Here is a 23,586-nt window from a genome sequence, read left to right as displayed (position 1 = left end):
TACAAATAAATAATTCTAACTATGTGCAAAAAAGCTTTTCTAACAGATAAACTGTGCTATAAATTTGTTTCTAAACAAACTATAGGCATTCTCTGTACAATATGTTCAACTGCATAAACCACAGTCTATTCCTGTCTGTGCTTGCTTGGTGTTTCCAGGCATAAATCCACAACAAAGCATTCACAGAGCTGAATTTGTTACACAGATGAGACAACAGGCTAACAATTCTTTACAACTTAATTTTTGTAAACTGGCTGGCAACAAATTTTAATATTTTGGTACTAGTGTTGCAGTACCAAATGACATATCAGAAAAAAACTATTACACTGGTAGAAGAGCAGTGTAAAAACCTCTAATAATTCTGCTATCTGCCTGCTGCCAGACATACTAACCTTCATTTCTGTCCATCTGACTTTTACCAGTGCTGAAAGCATAGGTGCATTTCACCTAATTAGCTGCTCATTGTAAAATGAAAAATATTTTTAATTACTTTGTCAAGAGGTTCTTCAGATAAAAATAATTTACGTTAATGCATTCTGTGTTCAGCACAGCTGAACCTTACCTGGAGACTTTACAGGGATACTACTGCAAACTTCAAAAAGTGTCACTAATGATCATCATTCCATTACAGGACTAGCAGCAATGGAAGTGTTGGCATTCCCCAGGTACTATGCATGCATCTGATACTTTATGTTAAAAATAAAAAAGTACAATATATTACAGCCAAACACAATTCCTACCTTAACAACTTGTTTGATACCATCAATGGTTACATTCATGAAAGACTTCAGCATGTCAGCATCATTCAGATAATCTGCATACCTCACACACATGAATAGGATGTGAGCTGGCAGGCCAGGTATCATATTAACTACAACTCCACGTGGCTTTAAATCTGCATAGAGATTATATAAGAATTATATATTTATAATAATAATATAATATAATAATAATCTTATATTTATTATATAAGAATTCAATGATTCAATCTATCATTCTGAAAAAGAAGCACTATGTGGTTCATGTCTTCAGGGACCAGACACTTCATAATTGATTTACTGATGAATTGCTGGTTTCTGAAAATTTCTGTAACAGTATTGCACACATAATAGTATTAATTAAGTTTTTCAGAGAGTTAGGAGAGTACTGTAGCAAATTCTGAGGTCCAGTATGGGCAATGCCAGGCAGAACAACTTCAAAAAGCAATTTGCATTTAACTACCTACTGGAGGCCCCACAAATTTAGGCATTGTTTAAAGACACACCTTTGTTCACAAAGATACACACATTCACAAGGCTGAAGTAGCTGATAAGAAAAGGCAGATGTTGTTAATTTAATAATGGTACCAATGTGCATAGAAAATCTGCTGAATTTAATATTGATTGTAAGGTAATGCAAAAAGTTGATTTGGCAGCAAAATTGACATGGTAAAGTAACACAGATGAAGGACAAAATTCTTCTACAAGACAAACATGAAAGTACAGTTCCTTTCAGTGAAGAGAATGATATGGAAAGGACAGACAGGAGAGTAACCATCACACATGGATGTAAGCCCAGTGACTTACAGACTTAGTAGATGACCAGGAAGAACATAAATTCAAGTCCCTGGTGTGCTCTTGAGATTTAGAGCTTTAGAGGTGAATAAATAATAAAAAAAGATAACAGAGTCAGCATTATGTGGAGTCAGACAAATGATTTTTACACAGATAAAGCACTTCTGTACTTCAAATGTCTGGCAATAGAAAAAGAGCAATGCAGAGCCTCCAAGTTGTATTGGTGGTAAGGGAGTGGGGAAAAAGGCAACTTTGAATGTAAGTGAAATATGGCCTTGTAGTTTTTGTTGCAGTGTTCTGAATATTGTTGACAACTTAGAAAATGTCAAGTTTTACTAAAATACCAAGGATCAGATTTTGAATGATCCTTTCTTCATCCTCTTTTTTGTACTCCATCATTCCAATGTACTCTTTGGACGAAGTTGGCACATGAGCTTCAGCTGTCAAACACAAAAGTACTGTTAATTCCAGGTTAGTGGCTGAGCTAATGGTCACATCAGAGCAAACTATTGGGGAAAAGCAGTTTTCTCTATAATAGAGTACAGGCCTGTTCACATTAATGCTCTTAGCTTATGCTTCCAAGCACTATGAGTTAAGCATTTATATTGTTCATGAATAGTTTCGCTGGATTCAGTGGAATTACTTGTGTTAATAAGGCAAATAAACAGCAACAGTACATCTCTACATTAAGGCACCTCTGCAATATTCTTAAGAGGTTTCTATAGCAAACAACTACATTGTATATAAGAGCTTTGTACAAACTAACTTCATATCAGGAACCACCTGCCACTTGAAGGATAATGGGAGGAGTTACTCATCCCACGCAAAACTAACTTTTGGCTCAGAGACAGTTTGTGTGAGGGTACGTGTTAACTTCTGTTGACAGAACCTTATGCCTCTGGCTTAATATTTATCATATAGTCTGGGTCCCATATGTGCCTATTATTTAGCCTATTAAAAAAAAAAACCAAACAAACCAGGAAATGACTTTTATGTAATTTCTGTTGGTGGTTCCCCTGGCACATTTTCCTGACGTTTTGAATTTCTAACTCCACCCCAAACTTCACCTCTTTAAATACATTTTTCTTCAAACAGACACTGACCATGCAAAGCTATTAAAAAAACAGATCACATAACAATATCTTACCTTTTTCAAGAGTTTTGGTAAGAGTTTTGATCTGATCCTCCAATTTTTTTATTATTCTATCTTTCATGTCTAATTTTTCTTCAAGATCCTGCAATAATCCAAGTCAGTGAGTTCAGAGTAAACACAATTAAAAGTTTGTTTTCTACTGCTCTATGTTATTGCCACAATTACAGTGTGCTATGATGTGCTTTTACTTATATTTGGTGGAAGAAACACCTTCATATTTTTTTTCTCCCTCAATTAATTGAGAAAACATCCTATCCATACCACAAAATCATTATTTCATTCTTTTTATCTTTTATTTCAGGTACAATTTCTTAATGACAATTTCATTTCCTCACCATGTTTTCCACATGGAATCGAGTTGTCACTTGTTTTATCTTGCTTTGTACTTCATCCTGGACTTCATCTTGCACCAAACCATTGCTCAGCCCCTCAATTTCTTGGGTTGTACCCTTCAGAGTCTCTTTTTGTTTTATCTCCACTTCATTCTGAGCCTCATTAGTTCTAAAAATAGGTAGATAAGAAGTCTTGTCTCTTAATCTTTTGTTAAAGCATAGTTATATCATACTCATCCATTACTTATTAACTGTACACAGCACTGTAAGGTAAATCTTACATGAAATGTAATACTTTAAGGTGTTTAATTGACTCTGTTACCACAGCTTATAGTGACTACATTTCTTAAATTAAAAAAAATAAAATAAAAATTACCGTCTTTGTGTTCTAGTCCCTTCTAGCTCATAATGCAGCCGATTAGACATCTCTTTCATTTTTTTTTCAGTAATAAATAGCAACAAAACCCAAAACAAAAGAGAAACAACAAAATCAAAGTCATTTACTGTTCTGTACTGGTATTCAGTTAATCTCTTCTTACACTCATAATTTTGTTCCATCTAATGGAACTGAATGACCTGCCAGATAATGTAGCAGAGAAATATGTGACATAAAGAAATTTACACGGGATGAAGAATTTTCATGCTACTAACTTCTTGCAGGTGGCAGTAAAAATACTTCTAAATTTTAAATCAGTTGCCTAGGAAGACACTCAGAATACTCAGCAGAGTATGCTTTCCTAAATTGAGAAGAACTTTCAAACAAGCAAACTCAGCAAGAACTTTTCCCTCTGACTCTGAATCTTCAGCACTCTCTTAAGTCCATCTCATGGAGTAAGCCTTAAGTTCCAAATCATCTTTCCTTTTTATGACTGTTTCCAAAGGGCATACTGCACTCCACATATTCTCTGCAGAGCCCTATTGAATACATTTGTAGACATCCAAACTATAGAACTGAATGCCCTCAAAAAGGTAAAAAAAAAAAAGCACATGCTTGCACGTATTTTATTCTTTAATAAGAGATATAAAATATACAACATATTTTTTCATTGTGTCTCTTACATTTTACTAAGAAGAAAAGTAATACAGCAATGAAGCTGTCACAGAATATTGCTTCAACTTTTAAAAGTTCAAATAGAGGGAATCCATTGAACAACTGAAAGACAAGGGATCATACTGGTACTTTACCTTTCAACTTTTCAGTCTGCTCTTGAAGACGGTTTTCAAGATCTAATTTTTGATTTTCAAGTTCAGAAACTTGCTGTTTAAGATCTGGGATCACCTTTTAGAGGAAAAGGAGATTTGTGTATCTCAGCATCTTCCTTCTTTTCAAATGCCTGCAGTAGTTCCTATAACACTTCAGGAGTTTCAACTGAAAATAGTCAAAACCAGAGGAGAGACTCTGGGGGAGCACTGCTACCTGCTTGCCTGACTTGTTTAACTTTGCTGGAGGCACCTGCTGCTGGCCACTGTTAAAAATTAAATAGTGAGCTAATCAAATTGTTTGACTGTCCCAGTAGTACCATTGTTCTGTTCCAGTTTAAAGGAAATTACACTGTGGCTTTAATTTCCCCAGCTCAATTAATAGTGGAAAAAAGCCCTCAATATGCCATAAAATGTTTTTTTTTTTTTTAAAATAACATTGTAAATAACTTTTTATTATATTTTCAATTTTCATAACTTTGCTTTGAAAATATTTCTTCAATTATTTTTCAGAAAAATTATGTGGTATATGCTATTTTCTGGAATAATATCTGTTCCTTGTGTCAGACAGTTTTGCACAGCACCAATTACCACACTCTTCAGCCGTGCCTGCAGTTTGGTGTGTTTTGCTATGCTCAGCTGCCCTCTGGTGGGGAGAGTCTCAGAACTTCGAAGAGGCTTCTGAAGAAAAATCTCAAATCGGGTTTATGCAAAAGAAAACGGAAAAGAATCTCTGTGAGGCTGCCCCAACAAACTGTAGAGCTGGACAAGAAATTTGGCTGCTTCCTTACACACCACCCCAAGCAGACAGGGAAAGAGCCTTATGGATGTGCAATCTTAGATGGCCCCATTTGTTTGAGCCTTGAGGATTCAAGGACATGACTGCAAGATTTTGAGTGCTCTGTGCCACAAACACATTTGGATTGTACTACTACACTTTGATTACTACACCTTGATCTTACCAGGTTTTCTGAAGTCAGCCTGCTAACTTCAAGTCGAATACCATCATTTATGTCATTTTCCTCCCGGAATAATTTTTGTAGATGATTTATATCTTGACTAAGGTGTTCAACTTTAAAGTTCAAACCTTCAATCTCCTTCTCATATATTTCTTTCTGAGACTGGAAATGACTTTCCAATACTCTGTTAAAAAAAAAAGGGAGAAAGAACATGGCAGATGCAGAATGACCTTGGTGAAATGGGTCAAGTTTAATATGAAATGAAAACAAAGTACTGTGATTAACACAGAGATATTCCATTACCTCACCTGTGCGTTAAGGGAGCTGAAAGTTATGCATGATATCTCAGAGGAAACACATTTCTTTGACTCATACATACACACTTACTCACTGACTTTAACTTAAAGTTTGTTAAACTGATTTTAAGCTGCTCAGCCCATCATATAACGTAGTGTTTGTTCATTTCTTAAACAGAAGTTCAGTGCTGCACTCTCAAATTAGTTACTCACTGATCTTCCAATTTATTTTCTAGATCACAGCTTGCAGTTATGAAAACACTGAAGAACTGAACTAACCTTGTAGCTTTTTTCAAGCCCTCATAAGCAAACCACAGTTCTCCATCCTCATTTAAGTGTTCCAAATCCTCTGCAGAGAGTCTGGAATGCAAGGCAGTACCATGAGTGTGCACGTGAACAAAATGCATCTCTTAAGGTTTTTTTAAGAGACCTCAGGACAAAATTACCTGCTTCTCACGTCTTCAAAATCATAACTTTCAAGAAGCTGTTTTGTAATTTCTGACATCTTTTCTGTAAAAAAAAAAAAAAAGAATTTTATTACATGAATAAACTAATAAAGTTTATTATATGAATTATTTTCTCTGCACATTTCAAATTACGCTTAATTACAAAAATTAAACAAACCTCTTCCTAAATCTATGAGGTTCTTTCCCGTTTCTTGGTTAAGTATCTGATTTACTACAAGAATACAATGAGGAACTTGGGTTTACTATGGGACATGCAGGTGCATTAGATTGGTGTACCACCAATAGTGCTTTTTTTTTCTAAACACACCAAACTTTCAGTGCAAAGTTACACCTTTCCAGTCTGAATCTGAACAACTGCTAGAGCTGTATAGATGATTTGTCATCTAGTGCTAGGTTACTACATTAAATGCTGCAGATACAGGTTTTCTCTATGAACAAAGTGAACAAAGTCCACAACAGTGGTGCTTCTTAAGTACCTTTTCCCAAAGGGAACCCAACTCAGCAAGTTATTTAAGCATATTTGACATTATTGGACCTAAGGCTAAAGATGAAGGAAAACTTCATTGGATAATGTACTGTTTCCACATTCTTAGGTCTCTGCAAGATATTTGTTAAGCTTTAAGTGAAGTTTAAACTCTAAGTGAAGTTTAAATTATTAGTATTGATTTTTAAACACAAAGGAGAAATGTCTGAAATCAGAGGTTTTTCAAAGGGGTACACCAGATCTCAGTATTCAGTGATCACTTTGTAAAACTCACCTGTTGAGTCTTTTTTCCCCCCATGTGAGTAAATATATAAACAGAATGAAATCAGTATTGGATGGGAAAGAGAACAGGAGTGTCATCAAAGCTAACACAGAAGAAAGCAATTTAAACTGTCTCCATGTCATAGCTGGTAAGTTCTCTGCATTATCTGGTGTGTATCTTACCCCTCAATTCTCGCTTCTGTGAGTGGGCCTGCTTTTCCACATCCAATTTTTGCGTCTGTAGCAGCTCGATTTCCTTTTGTAACTCAGGTATTTTCTGAATCAGAGAAAAATTATAGACTGAGACAAGTAGTGAAAAACAAGGGCTGAGTAACAATTAAATCATAAGGATAGTTATAAGTAGGAACAGGTTCATATGGTAAAAGGCTTGAAATGTGTTGTATTTAAAGTATCTGGTTCTCAGGCATCAGAGCAGAAAAAAAATGTGATGTACTGAAAAAATATGTGTTTGTGCCATGGAATTGACTCAGAGAAAAAAAATGTGACTTTACACAAAAGTACTACTTTCAGGTTCAGTTTATAAACTACATTTATGAAAAATCCCCTGAGAAACAAATACATTCTCAGGAAAAGGAAGGAAAAAAGATCCACGGATTTAAATGCATAAATATTCAAGCACAATTATTCTTGAAAACATGCACTGCAGTAACTTACTCGTATTGTGTACTACATGAACACACTGCTACATAGTGGTGTATCAAATATAGTTTATTAATTATAACTTGTTCTAAAAGTGCACTGAAGATAAAAAAATGGTGAAGATAATTTATGAATAAAACATGCACATTCTCTACTTGCTTTATCTAGCAAAGACTCCAAAATGAAATATGCATCATGCTTCACCTGTGCTTGTTTTGTAAGCTGTCCTACTTCCATTTTCAAGCCATCCTGAATGACACTTTCTTGCTGAATTTGATGTTGCAGCTGAGTTTTTTCTTCTTTCAGAATCTTAATTTCTCCCTTGAGCAATTCAATCTCCTTTTCATATTCCTGCTTCTGATTTTGGAAGTTTTTCTCAAGTATCCTACAGAAGACAACAGAAAGGTGGTTTTATTTTTCTACAGTCATAAGTGAAAGGGTGGGCTTTGTTTTAGTTTTAATTTGAAGGACATGTCTCATTGAAGAAAATTTAAATGAACCACAATTACTTGAAAATGCCATCCTATATGCTCAGAATCAATCTGCAAAATGGATGATAATGGGAGAAGAATGTCCATAGACTTCACTACATGTAATTCAGATATTGGGACGGAATGAAAGGCAAAACTGAGTTTATTCCACTTCAAGGCTAGTTCTCTAACTCTGTGAGTTAGCCTGCCTGAGTAACTTTCCACTACATTTATGGCCACAGTCAGCACTGAAGAAGGACAAAGCAACAGAAAGCCCTGTGTCCTGCTCAGTAAAACATTGCAAGAAGTTTTCCATTTTCCACTAGTCCCTGATGGATTGGACTGGCTTCCAACATAATATAGATAATGGGCAAAGCAGAAAACCTAGCAAAAGAAGTCCTTTTAGTACAGTCTGAAGTAATTGGCAGCTGAAATCAGACTGAGCTGGAATATGACACAGCTTCCAGACCTGAGGACTGTGATTGATTGCACTCTGCACTTCAGAAAACAGCATTTTTCTGGTACCTGAGGTTCTGTCTTACACTGGAAAAGAGTTATTGGGAAATAAGTACTTGATCCAAGAAAAGTATGCTGCAAAGCAACAACCATTTATTGAAAAATAACAGGATTTTTACTACTGCAAATGAAACACCAAAGGGAGGGGAAAAAGTTCTTTTCTTTATATCTTTAAGCAAATGTCCTTTTACAAACACTGCCTTTCCTTATACTGAATATTTCAATTCTGCCCTTTAAAATTCACTTCACAGGAATTCTGACTGGCATGGCCAGCAGCTGCTCTTCCAGTCCTGACCGAATTCTGAGGATATTTCTAAAGAAACCATCAGATCAAGGTTGCCTTTCAATTCTTAGAAAGACACATGAAAAGACAGGAAACTGAAAAAGCAGGAACAGTCTCATCATGATTTCCTGCACATGACTGACCTACGAACAAGCATGTGCTTTCCTAAACTCTGCATGAAGTACTTCAGGACTAGCATTAATGTCCAAGAACTTGGATAGATTCATAAGGGATGTCAACATAACACATTTACAGCAGGAGAAAGAAAGGTAGGGAAAGAGAAAAAAATGAAAGCTGTTTCAAAGCAATAAAATTCAGATTACATACATTCGCTGTTTTTCTTCTTTTTGTACATCACTGAAGAGTTGCTTTGTGAGGTCGTCCATTTTCTCTGTCAAAAGATATTTCAATGTCTCAAAGACTTTCATGAAATTATGTACATTTATTAAAACAGTATGACCACAAAGAGAAATTTTTGTTTAAGTAAGTAATCCTTAACATATTTTGAGGCTGAAATTACTCTCTCGAGTGCCAAAAATCATCACAGTACACTTTATAAGGAATGCTATAGAATAGAGAAAAGGTTCTGAAACACTAAATTGTTATTCCTCTAAAGTATACTTGATCTCATGTGCTGCCTGTGTCCTTTGGAACTAGATTCCTCAAAGGAATCAATTAAAGGAACCAAGGATGAAGCTACACTTTGAAGGAATACATGTCCATGAGACAGGAAGCATAAGAGGAGGACCATTTTTGCTATTGAAAGAACAAATTTAATTTAATTATTAAATAAAAAGCATTTGCACTACACATTCTAAACATGAATTTCAATTAATGTAAATTCAGCATTTATTTTGCTCTTATTAATACAAAAGTAATTTACTTTTGCTGAAAACTTGACTTTACAAATTTACCCCACTACAATGCCTTTGGAACTCCCTTTAGTTATTGTACCTTTCATTTCCTCAGTTTTTTCTTGGAGCTTTATTTCTAAGGTCTCTTTCTGTTCCTGTAATTCTTTATTCCGATTCTCAAGTTTTAAGATTTTCTGTACACACAAAAAGCAAGCATAATATACAAATTACAAAGGAGGAAGAAATAGGTCACAGAAGATGTTACATTTTAACAAGCATCTATGGACTTCCTTCCTTCTCTGCTGCCTCCCACATAAACACAAAAAAGTATAGTTACCTAGCAACTCTCAAATCATGCATCTGATAAATCCAGTAACCGAAAAAAGAGGATTTAAAAATAAAAGCACCCAGATGGCAATTATAACTTACCTGTTCGCTGTCCTCTTTATACTTTTTCCCTTTCTCTTCGTATGTTCTCTTTTGAGCAGTTAACTTTTCAAGATCTGCTTCGAGTTTCTGAATTGTGTCCGTGTCACTCATATGAGCTGAAGCCAAATTGGTCAATCGTTCCAGCAAACCATGATTTTCTCTACTCTACAATGAGCAGGACGGGTTAAAAGGAAACAAAAAAATGCACACCTGAAACTGTTCCATAGAATTTTGAAGGGAGCACCTGACCTACTTCTGCTCACCATCCCACACCAGTCATGATTATTTCAACCAGGGACTGTTTCCCTCAATTAGATTAAAACTACCATTTTAAAGATGATTTGATTGGTATGGCTCTCAAAAATAAAACGCAAAATAAACATAATGTGGAATTTCCCAAAAATTACTAAATATGTTGTACCAGAGCAGTATCTCACACATCCTTCATACTAACAAGTAACCCCGTTCAGAGACCGGATGGACTACTTAAGAAACAATTAAAAAAAAAAAAAGTTCATTGCAGATTCTTCTCATTTGCATAACTAACCCACAAATATTAGGAAATCCTAGGGGATTCTTTCTAGCCTGGATGTAGGAAGTCTAGTAGTTTATTATAAGGGACCATATCCCTTGCATATTCTCCCGTCTTCTCAAGTAACATACAGATGTTTAAATTCACATAAGCCTCTAGTCAACATAAGCACTTTTACTAGAACAGATATGATAAAGTACAAATCATAAACTGGTTTCCCTCACCTGTTCCTCTATCTTCTTCTGCAGTTGCTGCACTCTGTATGAGAGCTGGATATTCAGCACAAAGCGCCGAATATTCTGGAACCTGCGCCTGGCAAGCCACGCACGGGCGTATTTCTGAAGGACCACAGCCTTCTGTTCTTCACGCATCTTTAAAACAAAATATTAACATCTGTCTGTAATTATCTATGGCTCTGTCAGCAGCAATTACAACAGTCTGTGAGTCTACGTACACCGGTAAGCATGATGCTTCTCATGGACGTATCAAAATACTGAAATTACCAGACTGCAGACACATTTGAGCCACTGTAGTAATCACACAAAATGATCTGCATTAAGTATAAACCAGACAATGTTCTTGGTATCTACTGTGATTCAGTGTTTTTATAGTAACAATATAAAAACAGAGTAGAAGATATGAGATATGCAAAAGATAAAGTATTGGGGATCATTGTCCTTGTCTCCATTTTTCTTATAGAGTAACAGCTGTTTCTAGTCACTGAAATTAAAATTTTGATGGGCTGTACCTTCTGATATTTTTTTCTTGCTAGAAATCCTCTTGTATAAGCTTGTATTGTTACAGCAGCCACATGGATGAGCTGGCAAAGTCTACGGACCAGGTAACCCCGACAGTATTTCTGAATCGTTATAGCTGCCCACGTCTGCTTCAGATTTCTTGCAGTTATAGCTTGCCTTGATTCAAAAGACAACAAAGTTTACTTAGGTCACATTAGATTTCTCATGCTCATTCCTTTGGTCAGTCAAATCAAACATACACACACAAAAGACATTGAAAAAGGATATTGAAAACAAAACAAAACAAAAAGATACTGAAAACAGGCATTTGCTATCTAAAATAAAGCTTTTTCTTCAAGCAAAGTGAAGGAGAGGGAGTTATCCACAGCCTTTGACATCTGTCCCCAAGCTGTTGTTCTGTTCTCTTTTTGAAAATTTCCAAGCCTACACAGAGCCATCTTTCTCTCAGTCTGTTTTGTAAATGACTGGTGCAGTTTCCTTGTTGCATAACTCCTTGCAATAATTTGTGCATACTAATTTGTAGACCCCATAAACTGATTTTCCTTTCTGCTCCCTGATACCTTCTCTGGCCCTGAAGCTCAGCAGTAACCCCTTGCTGAAAACTGGCTCACATATCATCAGCTAAGGACTGAGCTTACAGGTAGAGAGGCCTCTCAGGAATCTGACAGACAGCATTAGAAACCTGTAAGAGTACATTCTTCGTATCAGCTGAATAACTTGAACATTTCCAAGTCCACAATTACAATCCAGAGGAAATGAAAATACAGCCTGAATTGCTCTTTCATAAAAATGACACTCTGGGCTTTAGTTTGATCTTCTATCTGCCTTCAGACACACCCCAACAGCGAATTCATGTATCAGCCAAGAGTACCGTACTGTCCGCTGCCCCCGGAAATACTGCTGGATGGTAACAGCTGCCTGCTTCGTGTGAAGGTATTTCTTCCTCTGCAGCCAGCCCCGAATACTCTTTTGGATCATGATGCATGCATGTCTCAGCTTATCTGATCGCAGTTTTTCTAAGTAAGCAACCTGTCCTGCTCTGAAAAAAATTTTTGTTCTCCCAAACTGATACTGGTTATGATCCTGAAAATGAAAACAGTAGGTATATTGAGTTTTTAGTTTATTATTGTAGCCCAGACATTCTCTTCCTTTTATAAATTGTCACTTCAGGCAAGCTCTTCTGAAATGACATGATCTTGCTACAGAAGAATATCCTCTCTGTCCTCTTTGTAGATAAGAGTATGTGGGGAGAAAATCCACTTAGCAGGAAAAGACCCAGAGAATTACATCAAAAGTTGCACACTAGTGATCTAAAATTAAAGGGAGGCTTTGGACTTATCATCAAAGCCTTGAAAACAACCTCTTCACCCCCTTCTACAAGTCTCCCAAGGTTCCATGGGCTCAACACTACCTTTTGATGCACAATTCCGGCCTTGAATCAGTGACCTGTGTGAGCAAAAACTCAGGGGTGAAGCTGCTTTTAAGTTCAGGCTCTTACCCTTGGCCTGTGCCAGAGCTATGCAGCAAGTGTGCCTGTGTTTGGTTTTACACATCCCTGAGTCTGAACTCACTCCTGACACGCTGACTTGAGTTGCTGGCTTGACTGAGACCAGCCTCACCACTACCAGCTCGTCTAACGAATAGGAGAGCTGTGCAAAATAGAACATTTTTAGAACAGTTCTCCAACATGCTGCATTCCACCATCAAAAGCCCTCTTGTGCTTGTAATACTTGACAAATCTATACCATTACTGTTCACTGGTTTATAAATACAGGTAGAATATCTTCCATTTTGCAAGTGATAATGCTAAGCACAGAGTGCTTAAATTCTCTGTCTATGGCCACATCATGACTGTGCCACAACACAAGGTTACTGACTCACAAGCCTGTGTACAGCACACTAAATCAGGAAAAACAGTAATAACGTAAATATCTTCCCTATTTGAGGAGAAATACTACTCTTGGCAAAAGAGACCTTTTATTACTAATAGAAACTGCAGTACATCTGTGGGTTGGTGCTTACAAACTAACCTGGATTAGCCGCTGCAAAACAATCTTGCAAATCTGCTTCTTGTCATTGATGGAGAGCTCCTGCTGTGTCATAAGAATGCTGTAACGGCTGAAAAACTCAATGTAAGTCCACCTGGAAAATTAAAAGTTAACTAATTAATTTCATTTAACAGACAACTAAATATTTTTTGACCCAAGGAGGCTCGCTGCCACCCCTACCTGGATGGATAGCTCTGTGCACTAATTCGAATAGTTTCCAAAACACCACAGGCTCGTAGCTGCTGAGTAACTCTTTTTGAATCAAACCTAAAAAAGCAGAGTTATATTTTACGTTTCTGCTGGGTTTGGCATGCTGTAATAATTAGAACCATTTTACTAACTGAATTTCTATTTCAACACTGTTCACACTTTTTCTGACTTCTAAAGCTTTTTTAAGTACTTCTGTGGACAAAAGGTATGTTCACAAAGAAAATGGCAATGGGTTTTACTCCTTGAATATAAACTGGTGCTAGTCCATGCCATTCAAAATATCCATCAACTTAAACCAAAGGTGGGCAACCTTACCCCTAAAAATGTTCTCACAAATACACAAACACTAACATACAACTTAAAAAATATTAGGATGATAAAGAATTTTTAAGGTATCAATAACTACTACTGAATTATTCTATTTTTGTAAAATGACAATTTTTTTCTACTTTAGTTACCTTGAAAGGAGAAATATGTTCCATATGGGAAGTTGCTCAACAGTAAGAATTTAACTTGCAGACATGTTGCTACAGTGAAATGGAAAAATACTCTTAATTTTAAAGGTAATGGAACAGTTCAACACCACTAATGTACTTACTCAAAAGGCAACTTCTCATCATTTGGCTTTATGCACCGTACATAATGAGGGGTGGTTGCATTGAGTGTCACCATAAGCAAAGACAAAGAATTCCGGAACTAGAAAATACCAGACATAACAGTTTTGCTGATGAAACATTTCCAGCTAAGCAAGAAGTCAAATCTTAGCCTTTTAATTATTTATTAGGTTTTGGCTGGACACTGGGATATATATTCTTAGTGTTTACATCTTAAATGCAGGAAATTTAATTTGATGTACCTAGGAGTCTCCTATATTTAAGTTAAACACACCCACTTATACCCAGTCCTGGAGCACTGCACTGTGGGTGGTTCTGGCTGTCCTGAAAACTGGACAGTCCCCCATGAACAATAACAGGATCCAGTATCACACTCTCAGACTGCCCAGTACACTTCCTTGAAAGCACAAGCATCATAGACTGGCACGTTTCTGTAGTACCTTACTGCCAACAGTTGTCCGGAGCTGTTTGTTGGGTGACTTGAGAACAGGTCTTGCAGATTTGATGTTTATAGTTGAACTGAAAGGTGAAACGGACACTGGATTGTCTTGGAAAAAATTTGCACACAGATGAAACTAAAAGTGTGGTGAAAGAATCAGAGTTAAATACTGTGTAACTGTAGCAACATTTAAATAAAAACTACATTTACTACAGCATAAAGTGCAAACCCCTTAATGCTTAGGCCAGGTATTGCAGGACTTGGAACTGGGTATTTAAGCCACAAACAAACAACAACTGAAGAAAGAGCTGGAATGATTCTGAGTCTGTTGCAAAGCACTTACACATTTCACAGACAAAATTCAGCAGCTGCTAAGGCAGCCTGCAAAAGCTATTTCAGTATGAGCAAATACGGACATAAACACAGAGCAGAGTTAAAAATAAGACCACTTAAGGTTATATTTTCACAATATGTAATTCAAGATTATGTTTTTTTGGTCAGATGAAGCTAACTTCTTAAGTTAACTCAAGGCTGTAGACTTCAAAGGGACAGGGCCTTCCAGCAGACGGGAAGTGGCAGGCACATATAAGACATCTGATGTTTTCCTTGCCTTGGCATTCTCTTAATCTCTTTTGAAGAATAAACAAAGGCAGTTGTTAATGATAAACTACCTATCAAAGCTGCACATAATGACTACAGGAAAAAAAAGTTTTTCGGTTACAAGGATTACAAAATGGCCTTCAAGGGAGATATTAAAAAAACCTCCAACATAACTGGCAGAGTAAATGCACAGATACGAAGAAGTTGAACACTGTGGTTTTTCATCTTCTATATTATTTTTATGTTAAAAATATATCCTTGGATAATATTAAAAAAAAAATTAAGACTAATTTTATATCAAAACAAATATTTTAAAACCAGATCTGAATTAATCCCAGTAAAATCAGATATTCAAAAAATTAGTCGTTACTGATTGTTCACAAACCTTGCTCTCTTTCAAGATTTCAATCAATACTTCATGTACTGTATCTCTGTTTTTTTCCAGAAATCCTTCACATTTATATTCTACCTGTGCAAACAGGCAAAATCATTAACTTCTCAGCAACACATAAACTGTTAGCAAAACAATAATTTTTACTCTCTCAGCTGCAGTAGCCAAGAGCTCTTTATTAGTCTTAAACATGATGGCTGAAATTCTTCTTTTCCCAGTTCCATTATCTCAAGATTACATACATGCATATTGTAAATTTAGAAGCAAGACAAACTGTCAGAATCCACTGTCAACTGCAATTTCCTTCTGCCTTCATTAGGAATTTCTTTCCTCCTTTCTTCATTATTCTAGGGTTTCAAATCAAAATATCAAAAAAAGGAATACTACATTTGAAATGTAAATAACTGAGATTAAAATGTGTTTGGGCTACAATTGTAACTATTCTATTTATACACTCTACTCTTTTTCTGCTTTTTTTCTTGATGATTTATTTTTGTACTCTCAAATTCATTATCTTAAGCACTTCTTATGTTTAAATGGCACATTACAGACACTATCACCAATAAATAAATAGCACTATGTATTGAAGATCAATTTTATAGAAGTTCCAAACAAGTGTGGTTAATATTTCCTATTTTCTAATTCTGTTTCTTTTCTGAATGAGCTATTTCTAGAAACACAGTGAAACATTACTGGGTTGTTTACACTCTACCTTATCAGCAAAGTGTTGAATGATGAAAGACGTGTTTGACATCCTCGGCTTTTCAAAGAGTGCATTTTTACTGACAAAATTATTATACAGCTTTTGAAGCCAGTTTTCATCTTTTCCATGAGGTAACTGTAAAAATGATAAGGGTGATCTCTTTAGCAAACTTGTTGGACTGTTAAGGGCAGCAAAAACACTTACTGTCAATAAATACTCCGAATAAAACATCTTCAGTGAATTATGAGGCCTGATAACAACTAGTTTTTGTGTCTTCAAACTAATCAGTGGTTCCCTGTAGCAAATCATTTTATGAAAGAGCGTTGTATTAATCCACAAATTTGATGACTAGAGTTAATTCTCTGGTGAGTCATAAATAATTTTGTCCTGAGAGGATGCTACCTGCAAATGGGGACAATGTGACCCCTGAGAATGCTAGTGAGCAGAACATGTTACCCATATTACTCCATGGATTCCAAGAGGTACAGATTGCCAATATCACCCAAACACCTTTTAGAGACCATTTTAACAGGGCTTAACTTTCCCCGACCTGTTCCTGTTCCTGGTGCATTCAACAAGTACTTATTAAAAAGCGAGACTGTTGGGGGTTTTTTTGTATCAAAATTAGTGATTTGTAGAATACTTTCATTTTCAAAATACTGGTGGAATAGACCCCTGGAGATTGACCAGTCCAAATTCCTGCTTGGATAACTGCTGTTTGAACTAAAATTCAGAAAATGTCAAAGGATGAAGATCCCACTGCACCTCTGCTTAACCTGTTCTAGTACTGCACTACCCTCACAGTGAAGAACTCTAATGACTGGATTGTCTTCTAGCTAAGGATCTAGTTTTAGGTTCTTAGTTCTACAAGAGCAAAATAGACTAAGAGGCTTACAATTAAAATTACCAAATAGAGGGCAAATCTTAATGTTCCTTTTATGAGGAAAATGCTCTACTTCCCATATAAAAGGACAAAATATGGATTATAAGCCCAACTTGTAAAAATCTATGGAGGGGTTTTTTTTTCTATGAGCTCTAAATGCAAGAATTTTTAAATTACCAAGCACTCTTCATCCAGAAGTTCTAAAATTCCCATTTTAGCTTCAATAAGGTCAATGACAGGCTGGTTGTCATAGAAGTCTATTAAAGTCCATGGGATATCTTCCTTCATATATTCTTCTTGTTCAAGTTTAAAGACATGCTGGATATGTGAAAATTATGCAAATGTAAGGTTACGACAATTAAGGAAGAAAATAAATACAGTGTGTGCATGTGCATGGTTGTATACATAAGACAGAAAAAATATTTTGGATTATATTACATGTCTGTCTTGTAAGAAAATAAACCCAGAAATTTTCATATGTATATGTGTATTTATGCATACATGTAAAAAAAAGTTTATTACTGGATAGTCATTCTCCAGAAATATCCATTACTCAAGCACAAATAGCATTTGCTAATATCCATTATTGATAATCTAAAAACTGAAGTAAAGTAAGCTAAAGAACTGTAACAAATAGAAGAACATACCAGGTTAAATTGCTGCTGTAGCTTTTCATTAGCATAATTGATACAAAATTGTTCAAAACTGTTCACATCAAATGTTTCAAATCTGAAACACAATTCAAATAAGAAAAGAAAACATCCCTCGATATCAAAATCAAATGGTAGTATCTTTAAAAGATTTCAAGGTTATCCTAATGTTTCCAAGAAAATTAACTAGCCATAAAACCAATGAAGATGTTAAGGCATTTCAAAACTTCTTTAGAATTTAATGTTACTACATATAACACAGCTAAAAAAATCCAGAGTTAAATTTAAAAGTATCATATCAGAAGTTAAATTTAAACCTCATTCACAAAAGATACTAATATTTATAGTAGCTGAACATTTCCACTACTCTGGATGCTAAAGAACTCATATGACCATGACCTTTTAGTAAAACAACCCCCTCCAAATCCATTACCAGCACAAACTGAAAAATGCCTCTTATGAACTCTAAAGAAAAGGCACAACTTAGAAGTTAATTTGTTTCCAGAGACTGTCTTACCCATAAATGTCCAAAACACCAATAAAAGTATGTTGCTTGCCAGAGAACTGCAAAGCTTGGTTAATTCTTTCCACAATAAAGTCAAATAAATGAGAGTAGATCTTCTTTGCCAGAGCATCCCTTGCATTAACAGCCTGAGCTCTTGTCATTGGCTTTATTACAGTCTCTGAGGTTGTGATAATCTTTCGGTGGCACAACCATCGGGACATTTTGTCACAGTTTAAATCCAGAAGTTCACAGAATATACTGAGATGTTTATCTTCCATCTTTAAAAAAGATGAGTAAATATTATTAGATTACATTTATTACATTAACTGTTGTCTAGACAGTGAAATCCTTGCACTGCTGACATCAAACTACGATTTTTATTTTTAGATAGACAAGGGGCTGTGTTTACTACTTTGTCTGGCAAAATACCAAGATGAGCTGAAGCAAATAATGCTGGATAGAACTCCTGATACAGGAGAGAAAAACTTGGACTGGGTGAGATGCTTTGGATTAAGACACTGAAAGAAAGTTACTTTAGTCTGCGTTTAGGTGTTCTTGTTTTTTAGATTTGCACAGCTTGCTGGGACACATTCTGAGAAGCTTTGACAAAGCTCTGTTTCCTGTATCCTGCAGAGAGTCCCAAATGGCTTTTCCAACAGCTGTGGATCAATTGGATATGGGGTACTCTTAGCCACATTTTGCCTTTTGTTAAGACTTTCTGAACTTGGGCACAAAACAGCATCTGTGTTGACTCTCGCTGTGCCTCTGTACAGATGAAGATGGAGAAATCAATCAAGTTTATTACACCAGATTTAACGCTGCTCAGAGCCCCAGATATGAGAGAAACTATTGCTAAAGGACTTCTGGCACAGAATATAATAGGAAATGTTGGTATATGAATGAGCTACTTCCTTACACTGATGGATGATCTTTCATCTCCAGCAGCTGCTATTTCCACGTTGCCCAAGTGTAGGATTGCTGCCAGCATTTTAAAAACATCCATCTGAAAATCCCCATTCAGACCTAAAAAAACAATTCTCAATTATTTTAAATACCCAGAAACAGTACAATTAATTAAAATAGAACAATGATGGACTACTTGCTTTGTTGTGTAGCCAAGAATTGTACAGCATCTCTGAGGAGTACTATGCAAATCCTTGGTTCTGCCAATTTTCTGCCTGTCTGATCCGATGAAAGATTAGGCATAAATTCCTGTACCTCCCCAAGTGCCAGCTCAAGTCTAATTTGGCTTTCACATAAGCCATACAGGGGCAAAGAAGCTTCCAATTCCACTTCTGTCACAGCATGTTAGCTTAAGGGCCAGGAAGACTCCAGCCGTCAGTGATTCTGACCATTAACAATTAACACCAATTGCTAATTGCTCCTGCCTAGTACTTTTAAAACAGACTAAGAGTACAATAAATAAGCTATGAAAGAAACTAATTTGGTAATTACTACTAACATTTTGGATAGTTCAGAAACAAACCACTTTTGCCCATTTCATAAAAAAAGAAAAATCTATTGAAAATACATCCCCAAGAATTTACCCAGTAAGGCAAATGTCTTCTGAGTTTCCACCATATTTGCTCTGTCATCAACTCCTTCTATTACAGTGCTGCCACCCATCCGTGTGTAGTTAAATTCTTCTGCGCTTCCTATAGATAAGAAGCAAAGCTTGTAATCCTGCAAAAATTAGGGACTGGGGATAGCCATTTGTTAAAACTCTTTATACCAAAAAATTAAAGAGGATGGCAGATGACAGCATTTCAGTGATGAGCTGGAGGTCCTCTTTTCTCTGAGAGAAATCCATGAGCGTAACTCAGTTGACAGAAATTAGTATTCATAATTCCTAGAAATCTTGATATTTCATCTAATAAACAATGGAGACTGAGTAAACATATACCTAAGGTCTGCTTCTCCCAGCTTCTCTGTAGACAAGTGAATCAAGCCCCTAAACTGTCAAGGCACCTGTCACTACAGAAAGTATAAGGTTTTCAAAGGCACTTAGGTACTTGATTGTGCACTACTTGAGTTACTAAGGATTTGCTACCAAGTTCAAAACAAACAGGATTAATAGCTAAGTGTCTTAAAAATGCAGGTCCCATTTTAAGGCTGTGAGATTTATGCTATAAAGCACTTAACATCCTAGCATTTGAAATCCCAGCCTTAAAAATACTGCACTGCAAAAATGATGAGTAGATTATTTTCTTGAGACCTACCCAATTTAAGATGTTTATATTCAGGCTGCATAGCAGATGCACACAACTGATAAAATATATGGTAGTTTCTCTCATTCTCTGACTGTAAAATAAAGCAAAGAATAACACTACAGAAAAAAATAATTAACAACAGAACAAAGAAGCAAACAGAAAAACATTTGATATTCAAGACTATTGTAAAGTGATAATGATGCCTGAGGGCTAAATTCTGCTGCAACATAGTCTGGCAAAGAAATTGCTCTATATTAAAACGGCACATCTTAGATTTCAGCATGATCTTTGGAAGTGATACATTCAAGTATACTTTATTTCCATTACCAGTATGCTGAGTTCTTTCCCCAAGGATGTTACTATAATAATTTCTTCAGCTCCAACAACCATCTACTAATATGAACTGGCAAATACTGTAAGGAACAACTGTGTAGGAGTGTCAGCTGAAACACTGCCCTGTGGTAACTCTGAAACCCCTCCATTTTCAAATCATCCTTCAGGCAGCAAATATATAGAAATATTTTTCAGTGTACTTAAAAAGTTGCAATACTATTAATAAAGAAACCTTTGTGAAAACAGTTTTATAAAATTAAATGCTTTCTTTAGGATATCATCACAATTATGCCCTGACCCTGTAGTGAGTCACATGCAATAAGCCTTGGCCTTATAAATTTTCAGCCAGTTTTTTACCAAGACTCTCTCTACCCTACCTATGCTGCTCCTTTCCAGATACAGCTGGCATGTGTTACTGTTGTGACAGCATGTTACAGATTTCTCAAATACTTCTTGTACTTATCTCAGGGAATTGTCCCTGAGATGCATCCTTCACTTAACAGAAGGAAGAACACGAAGTAAAATAGTTTCTTTTTATAAATAATATAATCTCCTGTTAAAAAATAAATCCAATGCTGATTAGACACACTATTCAGAACTTCACATAATATTCTCTATATGAAATCAGGAAAGTATAGTAAAGTATAGTGCTTTTGTAGCTATACTGACAATGACTATTTTAAACTTTATTTTACCCACCTGAAAGACAACTCTGGATTTCTCAAGCAGGTATGTTCTCATGTTAGCTCCAATGATTTGGCAACTCTGATCAAAACTGATTTCAGTGTATTTTCCAAATCGACTGCTATTATCATTCCGTGTGGTTTTTGCATTGCCAACAGCCTACAAAAAATTATAAACTTTAATGATTTGATTTACTTGGGTCTCTCATAAGAATAACTTTGACAAAACTTGACTCAGCTGCAAGTTTCTAAAATCAAAGGTGCTCAGGGATCAATCTCAGCATTGAGTTGTGTTACTTAAATTTTGAGGCCCAAAACTGAAGACAAACCTCAAGTCAAACAGTATAATGTTACATAAACTGAGAATTAGAGAAAGTATGTTTTTCCGTTATAAGGAACCTTAGCTGGTTTCTATTCCAACTAATAAAAACAAACAAACAACTTATTCAATACTGTTTTTTCATGATCTAATAGGTGGCCAGACAACACTCTGGAGGCAAACTAGTGCCTCCAAAGGGCCACTGGTAACTCAGACAGGACCTTCCTGAAGGTCCATCAGTAATATTCAGAGGCTAAACTTCTAAATTAGATATCTAACTCAAGCAGACAAAACATCTTGAAAGACTTCAAACAAAGATTCCCAGCAGCTCATGGAATTCTTTCCTTGATGAGTACAGGCTTGACAGACACCCTCTGAAACCTACCTCAGTTATTGGATTGGATGCCAATACTTTATCCTCCACATGTGCATTGCTGCTTGACTTGCTCACAGTGGCAAAGTACCTCATAGTGTATCTTGCAGACACAGTCTTTCCAGCTCCTGATTCCCCGCTGACTATAATAGACTGATTTTTGTTATTTCTAGAACCAAATAATCAGACAGTTTAAATCAGACAGTTCAAATCAGACGTGTCTAAAATCATGTATAAATGTAAGAATTATAAATTTGAAACAAATGTTTGAAATCACAGCTATGGTCAACTCTCATATATCAGTTCCATCTTTCATCTATTCTTCTCTTACACCAGTTGTAATCTCTAGGTTGGTGTCATTGCTATTCACTGAGCTAAGTAAGTGTTTTACCCCCCATCAAGAATGAAAATAGTTATGAACTCTAGAAATTCCTCAGCTGGTTAAGGAATTCGTCCTCCTTTAGTTAAGCCACCTATTCAAAGGTATTCTTAATAACCAGTGGCACATACACAGTTAAATGACAATGAACACTGCCACTAGACTTCAAGTGTTATTTATGTACATTAAACAACATACTGAACCTTGCCATTTGCTTGTATGCTTCTTCTGCCACAGCAAATATATGTGGATCCATGTCCCCCATGTTTTGCCCACTATATGCATGGATAATAGCATCTCCATATATTGGCAACTCTTTATAGGGGTTTATTGCAACCAAAATTATTCCTACAACCAAGGGAGCAAAACAAAAATAAAACACAGGTTAGTTAAATGAAATGCTCATTTTTGGCAACAACACTTAAACTGATACAAAGCAGCAACATTTTATAAACTAGGTAGGAGATATTGATCAACAAACAAGTCTATGCTCGTACATAAAACCAGTTAACATGAGTTAAAACATACCTGAGGAAAATATTACTCACATCATATTGAAAACTAACCCAAGATATTTTTTAATTTTTTTTTTTTAAATATTGCATTTTACTTTGCTTACCACTGTATGTGTAGATAAGTTTGGACTCCACAAAACGAACTTTGAGATTGTGTAGAACAGCTGGTTCATGGAGATAACTGAGTGCAGTGAGATCATTTTCACCAACAAGTATGTCAGGATTTCGTAGGGGTGGCAAAGCAGCTGGATCAACAGGGTAATTCAGTTCCTGTCAACAAAAACTACTTGAAACATCATAAAATGCATTATGTTTGCATAAACAGGAACTCATCTTTGACCTTTGCACAAAGTTACAGAGTTGATGGAGCACTGTCTGATCTGTTTCATCAATTCCATACATCCCACTGAACTTGGGGGACTTGGAGCTCTTTGTTGCTTATGAAAAAGAAAGTTACATTCTCTTTATTTACGTTATTTTGTAAAAATGGTAAACACGTTTAGCTCTCTAAACACATGCATATT

General features: G+C 35.9%; 1 protein-coding gene across 1 annotated transcript in view; it reads right to left on the bottom strand.

The window, feature by feature from the left end:
* Window positions 1-23,586, bottom strand: part of MYO5C (myosin VC) — a 33,091-nt gene that overhangs the window by 6,433 nt on the left and 3,072 nt on the right. The window contains exons 3-35 of the mRNA XM_064668761.1: window positions 23,167-23,332; window positions 22,751-22,895; window positions 22,181-22,337; window positions 21,493-21,636; window positions 20,470-20,551; window positions 19,798-19,905; window positions 19,167-19,273; window positions 18,263-18,528; window positions 17,743-17,824; window positions 17,273-17,413; window positions 16,222-16,347; window positions 15,504-15,587; window positions 14,520-14,654; window positions 14,064-14,161; window positions 13,436-13,522; window positions 13,238-13,349; window positions 12,079-12,290; window positions 11,198-11,363; window positions 10,674-10,820; window positions 9,918-10,082; window positions 9,589-9,682; window positions 8,962-9,025; window positions 7,570-7,750; window positions 6,889-6,982; window positions 5,940-6,003; window positions 5,773-5,853; window positions 5,201-5,381; window positions 4,224-4,317; window positions 3,415-3,466; window positions 3,042-3,207; window positions 2,701-2,788; window positions 1,898-1,993; window positions 741-895 (exon numbers count right to left, since the gene is read on the bottom strand). Of these exons, the coding sequence (XP_064524831.1) occupies window positions 741-895; window positions 1,898-1,993; window positions 2,701-2,788; window positions 3,042-3,207; window positions 3,415-3,466; window positions 4,224-4,317; window positions 5,201-5,381; window positions 5,773-5,853; window positions 5,940-6,003; window positions 6,889-6,982; window positions 7,570-7,750; window positions 8,962-9,025; window positions 9,589-9,682; window positions 9,918-10,082; window positions 10,674-10,820; window positions 11,198-11,363; window positions 12,079-12,290; window positions 13,238-13,349; window positions 13,436-13,522; window positions 14,064-14,161; window positions 14,520-14,654; window positions 15,504-15,587; window positions 16,222-16,347; window positions 17,273-17,413; window positions 17,743-17,824; window positions 18,263-18,528; window positions 19,167-19,273; window positions 19,798-19,905; window positions 20,470-20,551; window positions 21,493-21,636; window positions 22,181-22,337; window positions 22,751-22,895; window positions 23,167-23,332 (4,140 nt within the window). The remainder of the gene's footprint in view (window positions 1-740; window positions 896-1,897; window positions 1,994-2,700; window positions 2,789-3,041; window positions 3,208-3,414; window positions 3,467-4,223; window positions 4,318-5,200; window positions 5,382-5,772; window positions 5,854-5,939; window positions 6,004-6,888; window positions 6,983-7,569; window positions 7,751-8,961; window positions 9,026-9,588; window positions 9,683-9,917; window positions 10,083-10,673; window positions 10,821-11,197; window positions 11,364-12,078; window positions 12,291-13,237; window positions 13,350-13,435; window positions 13,523-14,063; window positions 14,162-14,519; window positions 14,655-15,503; window positions 15,588-16,221; window positions 16,348-17,272; window positions 17,414-17,742; window positions 17,825-18,262; window positions 18,529-19,166; window positions 19,274-19,797; window positions 19,906-20,469; window positions 20,552-21,492; window positions 21,637-22,180; window positions 22,338-22,750; window positions 22,896-23,166; window positions 23,333-23,586) is intronic.

The sequence above is a fragment of the Pseudopipra pipra genome, chromosome 12, assembly GCF_036250125.1.
Source record: "Pseudopipra pipra isolate bDixPip1 chromosome 12, bDixPip1.hap1, whole genome shotgun sequence".
Taxonomy (NCBI): Eukaryota; Metazoa; Chordata; class Aves; order Passeriformes; family Pipridae; genus Pseudopipra; species Pseudopipra pipra.
The sequence above is the reverse complement of the archived record's forward strand: the minus strand, read 5'-3'. Positions and strand labels throughout refer to the sequence as shown.